The 13,283-nt window shown below is 41.4% G+C and overlaps 1 protein-coding gene across 6 annotated transcripts in view; it reads right to left on the minus strand.

The window, feature by feature from the left end:
• Window positions 1–13,283, minus strand: part of LOC149314056 (5'-AMP-activated protein kinase subunit gamma-1-like) — a 43,207-nt gene that overhangs the window by 3,742 nt on the left and 26,182 nt on the right. Inside the window, exons 11-12 of one of the 6 annotated variants that reach the window (XR_016280890.1) lie at window positions 10,572–10,718; window positions 7,186–7,367 (exon numbers count right to left, since the gene is read on the minus strand). The exons of 4 other annotated variants lie outside the window; for them this stretch is intronic. Coding sequence is in view for 1 of the 2 variants with exons in the window: in XM_089520426.1 (XP_089376552.1) it covers window positions 7,274–7,367; window positions 10,572–10,718 (241 nt within the window). In the remaining variant the exon portion in view is untranslated. The remainder of the gene's footprint in view (window positions 1–7,185; window positions 7,368–10,571; window positions 10,719–13,283) is intronic. One more of the 6 variants, XM_089520426.1, reaches the window with a different exon arrangement.

The raw sequence follows: 13,283 nt of genomic DNA on the forward strand, positions 1-13,283 counted from the left end.
AGAAAAATAGCTGCTGCATAAATAGCTACTGCATTCCAAAAATTATATGTCCTGTAGGACCAATGCAACCCTTAGCCTAATCTTATGTGTTCCTCAACTAAAGAACGCTGGCAACACTGGGCCCTTTGCTTGGCAACCTATTAGGGAGGGAGGATGAGAGAAAAGATTACAAACGTGCTTCCTCCCATCACCAGGAAGTAACCCTCCAGCAGATTGTCCTTGAGAAGATGCAGGCCCTGACAAGAAACATTGCCCAACCTTTATCTGGCTGGCCTAGCAGGAATCAAGAGTTCTAGTGTGAACACATCACAGGCTACTGCAGTGCCCTCAAGCATCATGTGCTCTTTGATTTCAAAAGCATTTGCTAATAAACCTAATGGGAGAAAGTCAAAATAACTTACTGTCATTAAGAAGGGTAAGAAGTACTCAATGGGATACACTAATTTAAGTTTATAAAGCTGCTAATATTACTTTTATTTTACATTCAGCTATCCATAACCATGGATTCAATCATCCACGGCTTGAAAATATTATAAAAAAATATACATTCCAAAACCTTGATTTTGCCGTTTTATATAAGGGTCACCATTTTACTGTGCCATAGTATATACTGGGACTTGAACATTCACGGAGTTTGGTATCCATGGGGGAACCAAGGGCCCACTGTACATCAGTATGCCTACCCTCTGAGGGGTTGAGTTCCATTTGAGTAGATAACAGTTCAAGAAGACAGAGAGATGATTACTGGGCCCAAATGAGTTTGGCTTAGAGAAAAGGCCGAAGCCTTGTTAAGGAGTGTCACTGGGCTTCACATTCTTTCTTTTGCAGTGACATACTTTTTATCCTGAAGAACTGGTATCTTAAATAGGGTAGGAAATGCAGATGATGCTGGATTGCAACTTCCAGCAGACCTAGCCAGCATAGCAAATGTTGGGGAATGCTAGGAGCTATAGTTCAACATAAACATTTGGGACCCTTTTACACTGCACAGTTATAGCACCATAATTCTACTTTAACTGCCATGGCAACATCGTGTGGAATGCTGGGATTTGTAGTTTGGTGAGAGGCATCAGAGTAGCTCTTGAGCTGAGAACTCTGAACACCTTTCCCTTAACTACCAAACCTAGGATTCTCTGGGATGTTGGCATAGCAGTGAAAGGGGATTCATAATGCTTGAACTGCATAGTATGAAAAGCACCTGCAAGGTGGCCTGATTCTCACCTCTACCTTAAATGGATGCTCTAACAGGTTCATTTCAGATTAATTCTTTGAGTTATGTTACTTAGCAGGCTTTTTTGTCTTGTCTGCAGGGTTAGGTGCTGAGAAGCTATATTCTGTCTTCCTCTCAGCAACAGAACTTGGAAAAGTTACAACTCCCAAAATCTCCAACCAGTATAGCCAATGGCAGAGAGTGGTATGTACAAAAGTATTTTTTCCAAGTTCTAGTGATATGGTTCTTTTTTACAACGGGCACAAGAGAGAGTAGTTCTGAAATGCAGCAATGCTATTCAAGCTGACTAGGTTTTGCTTGGAAAATTCCAAGAAATGAAACAGTATAAATCATAGAAAAGTTGCTCTGAGGTGCTTGAAGTAAGGCTAGAGCAGAACTTGCAATAGGAACAATCCAATGGGGATTTGGATCTAGATTTCCTTACAGCTCAGCACAATCATTTTTAGCACTGGCAACACAAAACAGATCTTAAACTACAACTCACTTTGCAAGCATTGTACTTCAAAGTGGAACCAATGGCCTAACAATACAAGAATGGAGATGGGGTGAGGAACCTTTAGTTTTTCAGGTTCCAGAATCAGCATAGCCCAAGGTCTCCCACCCCGTTCTAGAATGGCTTGTACTTGCTCTACTGACATTCCTCTCATTTCCTTTATACACCATTCATTTTAAGGTGGAGAATGACAGACAGCCTCCTGGAAGTGAACCCACAGCCTATAACCAAAGGGATGCTAACCTCCTACATACATCACACAAAAATCCACCCCAGCCAGCTAAGCATACAGACATATATGAGCACAGATATAGCCTTACACACAGCTAGCTATGAAAAAGTGAAACCCAAAAGCCCATGGCACTGGGGAAAATCAAAGAAGCTTGTTTAGATTCAAGCCCACTGGAATGCAGCTACAAGAAGACTTAGCTACAGGCAGAGTGTGTGCATGTGGCCAAAACTTCTTCCCAGTAACAAGTCAGAACTGTGTGTCACTCCTTTGTTAGTGAACTGGATGGGCATTAGAAAGAACTATGAGCCTTACAGCTGCTATGTCAACTAATTGGTAGCTTAGATTGTGGGAGGGCGACTAAAATGGTGAAAGGTCTGGAAACCATGCCCTATGAGGAACGCCTTAGGGAGCTGGGTATGTTTAGCCTGGAGAAAAGAAGGTTAAGAGGTGATATGATAGCCCTATTTAAATATTTGAAGGGATGTCATATTGAGGAGGGAGCAAGCTTGTTCTCTGCTGCTCCATCATCCCTGACCACAATGTATGAGGCTAGTGGCAACTGAAATCCAATATCTGAAAGACACAAGTTCCCAACTCCTGCTGAATTAGACACGGTAGGAAAAGAAAGCTCTTTGGCTTCTTCCCCCCCCCCCCCCAAACGTGGTGCTCTTTTTTTAAAAAAAATATAAAGTTTATTAACATCTTAAAACATTCAAGTCAAAATATCATCATGTTACATACATCCATTCTACATCATACATCGTACAACCTACAGAATCCCTTCTACCCCACTCTCACTTCATATATTCATCTTCTCATCTTCTCTTCTTGTCCTATATCCCCATACATCCCATAATTAGCATTACAACATTAGATATGAAAATGATTAAATCTTGAAAGAGAGATTCCTTTGTTGTTATTCTTTCTTTAAATTCCCTCCTTGTTACAAATCTACTTTCTTATACTTTCCTTATACAACTCCCTCCTTATCCCTTCTATCCTCTTTTCTTTCCTTTACCTTCTTTCTTGTCCCACAGTCGCCTATCACCAACAAACTACATCTACACACCTCCTTCGACTTCCATTTACCCTCTCGTCTGTCCATCCTTCCTTCCTCCCTTTCCTTGCCTCTTTTCTCACTCTTCTTCAATTGTACAACCCATCCATAAACTTCCATCTTGGCCTATTAGGGATTATAGTATATTGCTTCTTGGCCCTCTTAAATATTACTACCAAACTGATTTGCTAAAATTAAATATCTACAAAATTATATATAGTTTGTCCCCTATGTGAAAGATAAAGTTCCCTTTTTTAATTCCTTTGCTGTGTCTGATCCAACTATGCTGTAATCTTCTCATCTATTAAACCATATATATAGCATCCATTCACATTTGACTTCCACATTACCTCCAAATATAACATATTCTTATTTATCACATGAAACATGGCTGAGTTAAATTAAATAGAACCATTCCTGGATTATTTTACCCATATGTTGTATATTGACTTTAAGCTTATCAATTAACATTATCAATATTATTTTCATCATCATTCTCCTTTAACTTAACCCTAAAATTTAGAATAATTTCAATTCACCTTTTTAATCGCAAAAAGAAATGGTTACTAAATTCCCCCATTCTTTTTGTAAATATTGTACAATTGGTTTCCATTCATTTTTTCCCTTCTTTCTCTTATCTCCTTTCATTCCCATTCTTAAGAATTGTGTAAGATCGTCCATTTCAATTAAATCATATAATTTTAACTTCCATTCTCCTAAATTAGGTAAACTTTTGGATTTCCATTTTTGTGCCAATTTAATCCTTGCAGAGGTGATCAAATAAAATAAATTTTTCCCATATTTCTTATCCAGGTCATCATCCCACATGCTTAACAAAAATATTTCTGGATAGATTTGTATCTTTTCCTGAAGGATAGAGTTGATAACATCGCACACCTTAATCCAATAATTTTTAACGACCTTGCAGGTCCACAAGACAATGGTATAATGGGCCAGGCTCTTTACCACGTTTCTAAACTGTAGGAGAAATTCTTCCCAATTAACCAGAGGCATTCCACACACCCATGCAAACATGACAGGAGCCATTTGCCTATCGGATTAGGTGGAAGAATCTCTACCTGCCAGACAGAGAAATAATCTGCCCCTTCTTTTAGTTAATTACTAAAGTTAGCTATTATCTGCACCCAGATCCAAAGGTTGAGGATTAACCAATCGTGCAATAATTAATGATCTTGTATTTTCCCCTACCTGCTTTTCTGCCTTTAGAAGTAAGAGATTTTTATGGTTCAAGCAGTCAATTGATTTGACCACACGGTCAAAGGCATTACAAAATCCCTCTACATAAAGAGATACTGTATAGCATCCTGATGTGACAATCTCAGTTTTGACCACTTACAATTCCTTTTATACAGCGATACTGTATGTAAGGAATTGTAAGTGGTCAAAACTGAGATATCTTATCGGATGCTATTAGATTTTTCCCCTGCTCACAGAAACATTATGACTCAGTGATTGTTATGAGATTTGACTCTTCTTATTCTTCAGGCGGGAGCCAAGGTATTGCTGAGTTATCCTAACCTCTGTGACAACTAGCCTATAGTAAACCATTACAAAGCTAGGATTATGAAAACAAATAGAAAAAGCTCTTTTGCTTGTGCAAACAGAATTGCTTCCTTTTTTGAAAAAAGTCACAAGCATATCAACAAATACATAAATGTGATGACCCAGTAAATGTTATGCACGTGGTCCTTTGTCAAAGCCTTTTTGAAAATCCTTCCCTTAAAGCTGCTAAGTAAACTTACTGGAATGAGGATCAGATCCTTGCCTGAACCAACAATTAGTTTAAGAAAAGAACGCAAAGCTTTCACAGTGGAGAGAAGCCAGAAGCAAGGCCCCTGGGACTGTAATTCCCATCTGATCAAGCCTGCACAGCCACTGATAAGGAATCCTGGAAAATGCAGTCCAACAATATTTGTAACACCTTAACTGTGGGATCGTTTGTCACATTTAAAAACTAGCACATGACAGGGGTTTCTGAAATTATGAATGGGAGAGGTAGCAATGCTGTCCCTTTTATCTTATTAGAACATACAGTCATCCAATGAAATGGACTATAGTTTTAGGATGGACAAGAGAAAATACTTCATACCATCATTTTGATAAAAGAACTGCCACAAGAGATGTAATAGCCCATGGCTTTAAAGGGAGAAGTTTATCAATTCACACAGGAGACATCAATCAATCTTCAGGGATAGTATAAGACTGAAAACTGGTGTGGCATAGGGCATATACTTTATTTTAAAGGGGAAAAGCACTTCTTGGATGCTTCCAAGAACACAATTCTTCTTTTTTAAAGAACTCCAGGGGCAAGGCCATATATGCCCCACAGGCCACTTATGACCCACCTCAGGTGCAGTGGATTGTTTTTCCTCCTCTTTGTGAGGGTGTTAAAGTGTCTTTGTAACAATAAACAAACATGCAGTTAAACTTTATAGTGTCATCATAGGGAGGATGTGGCCCATTGCAGACTAGGCAAAAGTTCTATGACTCTGGCAAAAACACAGTAAACGGAGTACATCAAATACTAATAAACATCTTAGCAGCTGTAAAAAAAGAAGAAAGCATGACCAAGTTCCTGTGTGTGAGACTTAGCTACAATCCATCTCCCAATCTGACTACCCCAAACCCACCTTAAAGTTAGGCAACTGCACCAACCAAAGGGGTTCTGCAGTGCTGCTGAGTGATGTGCTGAAGGATTTGGGGTCCTCTTGCAACTGCTCATCACACCAGAGCTTGCTGGCAGGAGGGAGATGACTGCCTCATCCTTCATTGTCTAGTGGTGGCACAGTGGTTAAATGCCTGTACTGCAGCCACTCACTCAAAACACTAAGGTTGCGAATTCAAGACCAGCAAACGGGCTAAAGCTTGACTCAGGCTTGCATCCTTCTGAGGTCGCTAAAATGAGTACCCAGATTGTTGGGGGCAAATTAGCTTACAGTTGTAAACCGCATAGACACTGCTTTGGCGGTATGAAGCGGTATATAAATGAAGCTTGTTTAGTACTTTAGATATCCTTCAGTTGGCACAGCTGCCTAGCTTTTAAGGTGGATCCAGGAAGGCATTTTGAGTCGTCATAAATATGAGTAGCAAAATTTATGAGATCTGTTATCTAGCTTACAACATTGTAAAAACTGAACAGGTTTGAAAAGGTTTTGAGGAATGAGGCTGACTGTGCCAACGTTTTATAATACTTGACAATGCCAATGTCTTATAATAATGTGTGAAATTTGGAATACTATGGGGGATGGAACTGTGGGCATTCTCCCCTCCTACTTGGATATATAGAGGATTTACATCTCCGTTGGAGTAGGATGTATATATATTTGTGCTACGGCAGTACACCTAATGTTATAAGTTTTGTATTTTTGCCATATTTTGGTGCTGGCCATGTGCCGTAATAAATTCATTCATTCAATACTGAACAGAATGCTAACTAAAATGTTGAGATTTTGGCTATGAAAATGCTTCAGATGGGCAAAATTCTATGTCTACAATTGGAAATGGAGCTAACACATAGCCAATACAAATATGATGCAGTGTAGCACCAAAATAATTTCATGTGATACAGGGACACAGCTTTTTCTGGTGCATTGATATTTTGGTTTGTCACTCCCTGTGGACACACCCAGTTCTTTAGTCATCTCTTTCCATGCAACAAAGACTACACCCCCATCTCTTTAGAGAGTGCTATGCAAGCAACAAGCGACCAAGTAATAGAAAATCCAAACTGATTAAGGATGAAAGGGAAGCAGTTAATCCTAAAGGCTCATGTACTGTTTTGATTCCTCTGGGTATATCAAGAGATCTCTCCCTGACCAGAAGCCAGCAAAAGTCAGAACTTTTGCCTGTACATGTGCACACGTGTGTGTTTGAGAGAGAGAGAGAGAGAGAGAGAAGAAGGGAGGGAGGAAAGAGAGCAGGGGAATAATTGAAGTAAAAATGCACAAACAGACCTCAAACGGGTACCCACAAGACTCCTGTGTGTCCATGATCCACAGTATTAGCCTTGCTTCCAAACTGGGTTGCTGTTTGGTACTAGACAGATAGAAATACAGACCTGGCTTGACCGGACGGACAAGAGAGAGGACCCAGCAGCAAGGCAAAAACGAGCAGCAGGGGAGAGGCCCAAGAGGCCAAGACATGAGGCCTACCTGAGCTGGAGAGAAGCGGAGGAAATGGAGGGTACAAATGGAGGAAGGATGGAGCGTCGAGCAGCTTAAGAGTTTAGGGCATCGATACCTGCAGGCGTGAGCACCAGGGCTTGGAGAATGTCAGAGAGGGACACGATTCCCCGTGGAGCATTCTTCTCATCCACCAGAACTAGGCGATGGACCTGCCAGACACGTGGTCACATACCACCATGGGGAGGATAGTAATGAGAGAGGGAGAGATGAGTATGCAACACCCGAAGGGAAGATGAATCATTCCTGCCTTAGAAAAGACTTTGTAATGCTTTCTTTTTGTCCAGTACAGTATAACCTTTACCATTACCATTATTACTGGGTTGGATCCATAATTAATCAGACTTGGAAAAAGATCAACTGAAGTTAATGGAACTTAAGGTACTGTGTTTGTTCAACATGTAATTAGGTCTGAATCCAAGTATTATTTTTTTTGCCTCTAAGTTTTGTTTATTGTTTTATAATCACACATACTCCATACAGCTGGGAAGCTGACTGGGATGTACTGTATAAGAAGTAGAGCACTCTGGGTAAGATTAAAGGTTAGAGAGTGACATGAGTGGATACACTGAAACTCAGGGTGTAGTGGCATCATCATACTGCACCACACAGCAGTCTTATCTTAGATCATTTTGAAAGGAGCAAATATGTTTATCAGATAGGAAGACCAGAATTCATTTTCTCAGCTGTGTTATTTTGGGCTACACATTAATAGTTTTTAAATCTATGTAGATAAATTTCTGTTCATTGGTAATGCACAATGCAAGGAGACACTTCCAGCCAAATGAATGACTCCAACATGAAACCAGAGCTTGCTGGGTTTTTTTGCTACAGCTCCCAGATTCCTTGGTAATTCTGGGAGCTGTAGGTACAAGAGGAATGTTTCCAAACTCTGCATGAAACAAGCATCCTGGAGTTACCACAGTTGTTACCATGGTTTCCTGCTCTGCGTCAGCAACCAGATACAGTGTGAAACAGCATTAAGATTTTATCTCACTTTGGGAAACTTTCCTTCTGAAACACTGGCCTCTCACGCAGATCTCCAGCATTTACCCTTGATCCCCCTTTACGTGGTTCTTTGGCCGTAGCTTCTCCTCTGAAGATTTGGTATGTGAGTCCTTCATTCTTTGCTGAATCTGATGGCCATTTCCACATACTGTCCAAGACACTAACTTGTCTCCAAATCTGGAACAGGTGCTTTTATTGGACTATAACTTTCAGAATTTGGCTGGGAGGTTTTGAGATATCTTGTCCAAAAAATACCTTTCACACTCTATAGCTTTTCCAACAACCCTGTCCACCAAACCCTTGCAAAAAATGCCCACCTCTTCATTCTGCTAGGCCTTTAAACGCTGCTGGAGGCAGGGAAATTGCATTTACATGAGAGATGAGGTCATCATGCAGCCCTCTAAATATGGTTGGATTGCAACTTCTAGCAGCCCTGGCTTGATTTAAATAGACTCCATTTTTCATCCCTATTTTTTTTTAATTGGAAGGGCACATAATTCCAAGAGGGAGCACATAATTTCTCCACCTCCCATCTTCCTGCAAGCAAAGCCTTGCTTTAAAAACATTTCCATTAGTTAAGTGTTGCAGTAGGAGATCCTCCAGCCAGCTTTTTCCAATTATGGATTTGTCTCCCCACCCCTGGCATCAATATATGGCTTCCTCTGACCACTTCCTCTCCCTTCACCAAGGCCCAGGGCCTCTGAGAGTTTAGCACAATATTTCCTAACCTTAAGTCCCCAGATATTGTTTGACACAACCCATATCCTACACAGCCACTGGAAAACATTTCTGGGGATAATAGGAGTTGTAGTTCAACGGTACCTGGGGAACAAAGGTTGGGAAAGACTGCTCTAGTAAGTTCACTCTTTCACTAGAGAAGGCCACTCCATGAAGAAAAATAGAATGGAGAAATGCTCCCTCACCACGCCAGAAAAAAAACACCCATCTATACAGTCCTTGGTCAAGCATACACCTCCTATGTTTACAAGTCTTTAGACAGGAGTCCTTGCTATTGAGGTATATGGGAAGACCAGATTTGCCCTCTGGGTTGTTGCTATTGGAACACAACTACTAATTGGAAAAGCACAATGTGTGGCCCACAGGGAATGTTGTTAGAATGCAGCTCCCATCAATTCTCCCTACTATGGTGGGATACAGACCGCCCAAAAAGGGTAGTCTGCTGCCGCCTCCATTTCTGCCAGCGGGAAGCCTCAGCCTCCAAACAGCTAACTTTGTTAGGCACCCCAATTGTTCTCAGAGGGGCGGGATACAAATAAATTTTATTATTATTATTATTATTATTATTATTATTACCGGCGGTGGAAAAAGAAGCCGCAAACAGCTGCTTCTTTTTGCGGTGTGCAAGTGATGCCGCAGTGCACCATTGGCACACGCACAATGTCACCTGGGCGCCGCGATGTGCGGACACTAGGCGTCCATTACGTCAAAATGGCAGTGCCCATGTGAACAGGGCACCACCATTTTGTACATACTCTGTACATACTAGGGTTTCAGGCATCTAAAAGAGTAGCCCCCAGGCAACCCTTGTATGTACGGAGTACGTACTTGGGTGCCCGTTTGTTCAGGGCCTAAGTTGGTAAGGACTATTGGCATTTGCAACAATACTCTGTGGTTTATCACAGTAGCGAGATCCCGCAGGCAAACAGGAGTTAAACACAATTTAAAGTACATTTGAATTTAAACAAAACTTGCAAATTCGGGGAGCTTATCACACCAAATTGCTTCTAAAACAAAATAACGCAAAGTTAAACCACAGTTAAAGCGGAGAAAACCCACAGCTTTTTACTTTCAGGATGTTCCAAAAGTAAAAAGCTGCCAGTTTTCTCCGCTTTAACTTTGCATTATTTCACGTTAACTGTGACGTCGTGTGATAAACTTCAGGCATTTCTGAGTTTTCTTCACGTTAAATTGCGTTTAACTCCTGTTTTCCCATGGGATCTCACTAGTGTGATAAACTCCTAAGATGAGCCACAAGATGAAGTCACAACCATAAGTGACCATGCTGGCTAGAGCATCTTGGGAACTGAAATATAATAATTATAATTATAATTATTCTATGCTTTAGACATGTTCTCTACCCTTAGAATACAGTGAAGTTCAATACTGGGAAGGCTTGAAGCTGCCTGGATTAGAAAGTGTCATTGGGTGTGACTTCCATCAGCACAAGGTGAAGATTAAAAGGTTTAGGATCATTTTTAAAGGACACAGAGTTTGAAACCAGATATCAAGGGCATGTTGGAGAACATGGGATGAAAACTGTTTCACACAGGAAATTTTATGTAAATCCTTACCCATCCATCTCCCCCTGCACCAGCCTGCTGCCATACCTGCTCTTTGGCGATACGATCAATGATATCTTCCATGGTTTCATAAGGGTGACATGTGAGCACTCCTTCTAGACAGACAGAGCGCTGCTTCAGTGCTTCCCCCACGCTGATGTCCAGGTTATTGTAGGCCTTTTGGGCAGCCAAGTGCTATGGACAGTGAGCAAAGAGATAAGGAACAGGACTGGAATAGCCTTGGCAGGTCAGGCAGGAGACTTGGCAAGGAAACCAGGGAATATACCCAGCGCTTGGGAATTTTATTATTTTGGATTACACTTCCCCAATGGCTGGGGATTCTAGAAGTTGCAGTCTAGCAAGTATGTTTTCTGAGCTTTAGATATGTCCATGCTGCTCCTGCCTCTCTCAGGTGCAGGAACTATATCCTTGAGTGCTTAAAATGGAGCAACTATGTAATGTTGGACAAGAGCAAGCAAACATAGTGGAGCCGGGAGTCAATTTTCTGCTCCTGGGAGTCTCAGGGACCAGACTGCCAAAAACAAATCAAAACAAAACAGGAAGCAACAAGTACTCCACCCGTGGTTTTGAACAGCTTTCTTTAAAATGATAAAAGTGCCAGGGGGGACATTCTATTAAAGTGTTGCATCCTATTAAAGGTCATTTTCTGCTTCTCAAGGCTTCCTGGAAAGGCAGTTCGCTTTTGGGGTGTGTATGGAAGGAATTCAGTGCAAAGAATCTGGAGGGGCAAAGGCTACCTAAAAAGTGGGCTTCATACAGGTTTATATGCTGGATTTTACAGTCTTGTGGGGGTGAGAGGAATAACCAGGTGTATTAATTTACAACTTCATCCATACCCCTAGTATGTTAGAAACAAAGCAAGAAAAAAACTGTGCCATATGAAAGAGAGATAGAGAAATACTCTGAGCATGTGAAGTTTTACATTTCATGTTCAGATCACAACTACAGGAATAAAACAGAATTTGCTTGTCCTTCCCCAAATATAGCCATATTTACTTGGGAATAAGGGCCATTTTGCTGTAGAAAATTATACCAGCCCAGCCACCTGTCTTCATCATGAAGTGTTTGTTATAAAAAAAAAATAGAGGCTGCTATTGCTGATGCCAAATTTGTTTGCCACTGCTGCCATCCTTTCCAGACTCTTCTTCTGTGATTACTTGGGAGAGAAGGTGGGCTGTGGGACCTAGGACTTCAGCCCCTACCTTGCAGCCCTAGCTACATCATGGATAATCTGAAGCAAAGCCCTGACTTAGATTAGGAACCAGAGAACACAAGTTCTTACATTTGGGCACAGCTCTGGTGTAGGGATGTGGTTGGCTTAGTGGTTAAGATGCCAGTTCTGATGATCAGAAGATCAGAAGGTTGGCAGTTTGAGGTCTGAGTGCTGCATGATGGGCTGAGCGCATGACACTAGTCCCAGCTTCTGCCAATCTAGCAGTTTGAAAGCATGCAAATGCAAGTAAATAAATAGGTACCAATTCTCAGTGGGAAGATAATAGCGTTCAGTGCAGTCATGCTGGCCACATGACCACCAGAGCAGTCCTTGGACAACACTGGCTCTTTGGCTTAGAAACAGAGATGAACACTGCCCCCTACAGCCAGCTATGACTAGACATTTATGTCAAGGGACTACCTTTACTTTTTACCTTTATGGTGTAGTGGTTTGAGTGTTGAACTATGAATCTGGAGATCAGGTTCAGTTTCCCGGTCGAACATGGAAACTCAGTGGGAAACTCACTTTAGCTGAGTCACACACTCTCAGCCCCAGAAAACCCAGTGATAGATTCACCTTAGGGTTCCCCTAAATCAGAAATGTCTTGAAGGCACACAATAACAAACTTGTGTGAGCTTCATATAATCAGAGTTGGAAGAGACCACAAGGGCCATCCAGTGCAACCCCCTGCCATGCAGGAAATCTAAATCAAAGCATCCCCACCAGATGGCCATCTAACCTCTGTTTAAAGACCTCTAAGGAAGGAGACTCCACTACACTCCGAGGGAGTTTGTTCCACTGTCAAACAGCCCTTACTGTCAGGAAGTTCCTACTAATGTTGAGGTAGAAGCTCTTTTCCTGTAGCTTGCATCCACTGCTTCGGGTCCTAGTCTCAGGAGCAGTAGAAAACACACTAGCTCTCTCCTCAATATGACATCCCTTCAAATATTTAAACAGGGCTATCATATCACCTCTTAACCTTCTCTTTTCCAGCCTAAACATCCCCAGCTCCCTAAGGGGTTCCTCATAGGGCATGGTTTCAAGTCCCTTCACCATTTTAGTCATCCTCCCTTAGACACACTCCAGTTTCTCAACATCCTTTTTAAATTGTGGTGCCCAGAACTGGACACAGTATTCCAGGTGGGGCCTGACCAAGGCAGAATAGAGTGACACTATTACTTCTCTTGATCTAGACACTATACTTCTATTGATGCAGCCTAAAATAGCATTGGCCTTTTTAGCTGCCGCATCACACTGTTCACTCATGTTCAACTTGTGGTCTACTTCGACTCTTAGATCACTTTCATATGTAGTCTTGTTCAGCCAGGTGTCACCCATCTTATATCTGTTCATTTCATTTTTCCGCCCTAAGTGCAGTACCTTACATTTCTCCAAGTTGAAATTCATTTTGTTAGCTTTGGCCCAGCTTTCTAATCTATTAAGGTCATTCTGAAGTTTTATCTTGTCCTCAGGGGTATTAGCTACTCCTCCTAATTTGGTGTCATCTGCAAATTTGATAAGTATAC

Source organism: Sceloporus occidentalis, unplaced genomic scaffold, assembly GCF_023333645.1.
Source record: "Sceloporus occidentalis isolate IW3139 unplaced genomic scaffold, rSceOcc1.0.p SCAF_4, whole genome shotgun sequence".
NCBI classification, from domain to species: domain Eukaryota; kingdom Metazoa; phylum Chordata; class Lepidosauria; order Squamata; family Phrynosomatidae; genus Sceloporus; species Sceloporus occidentalis.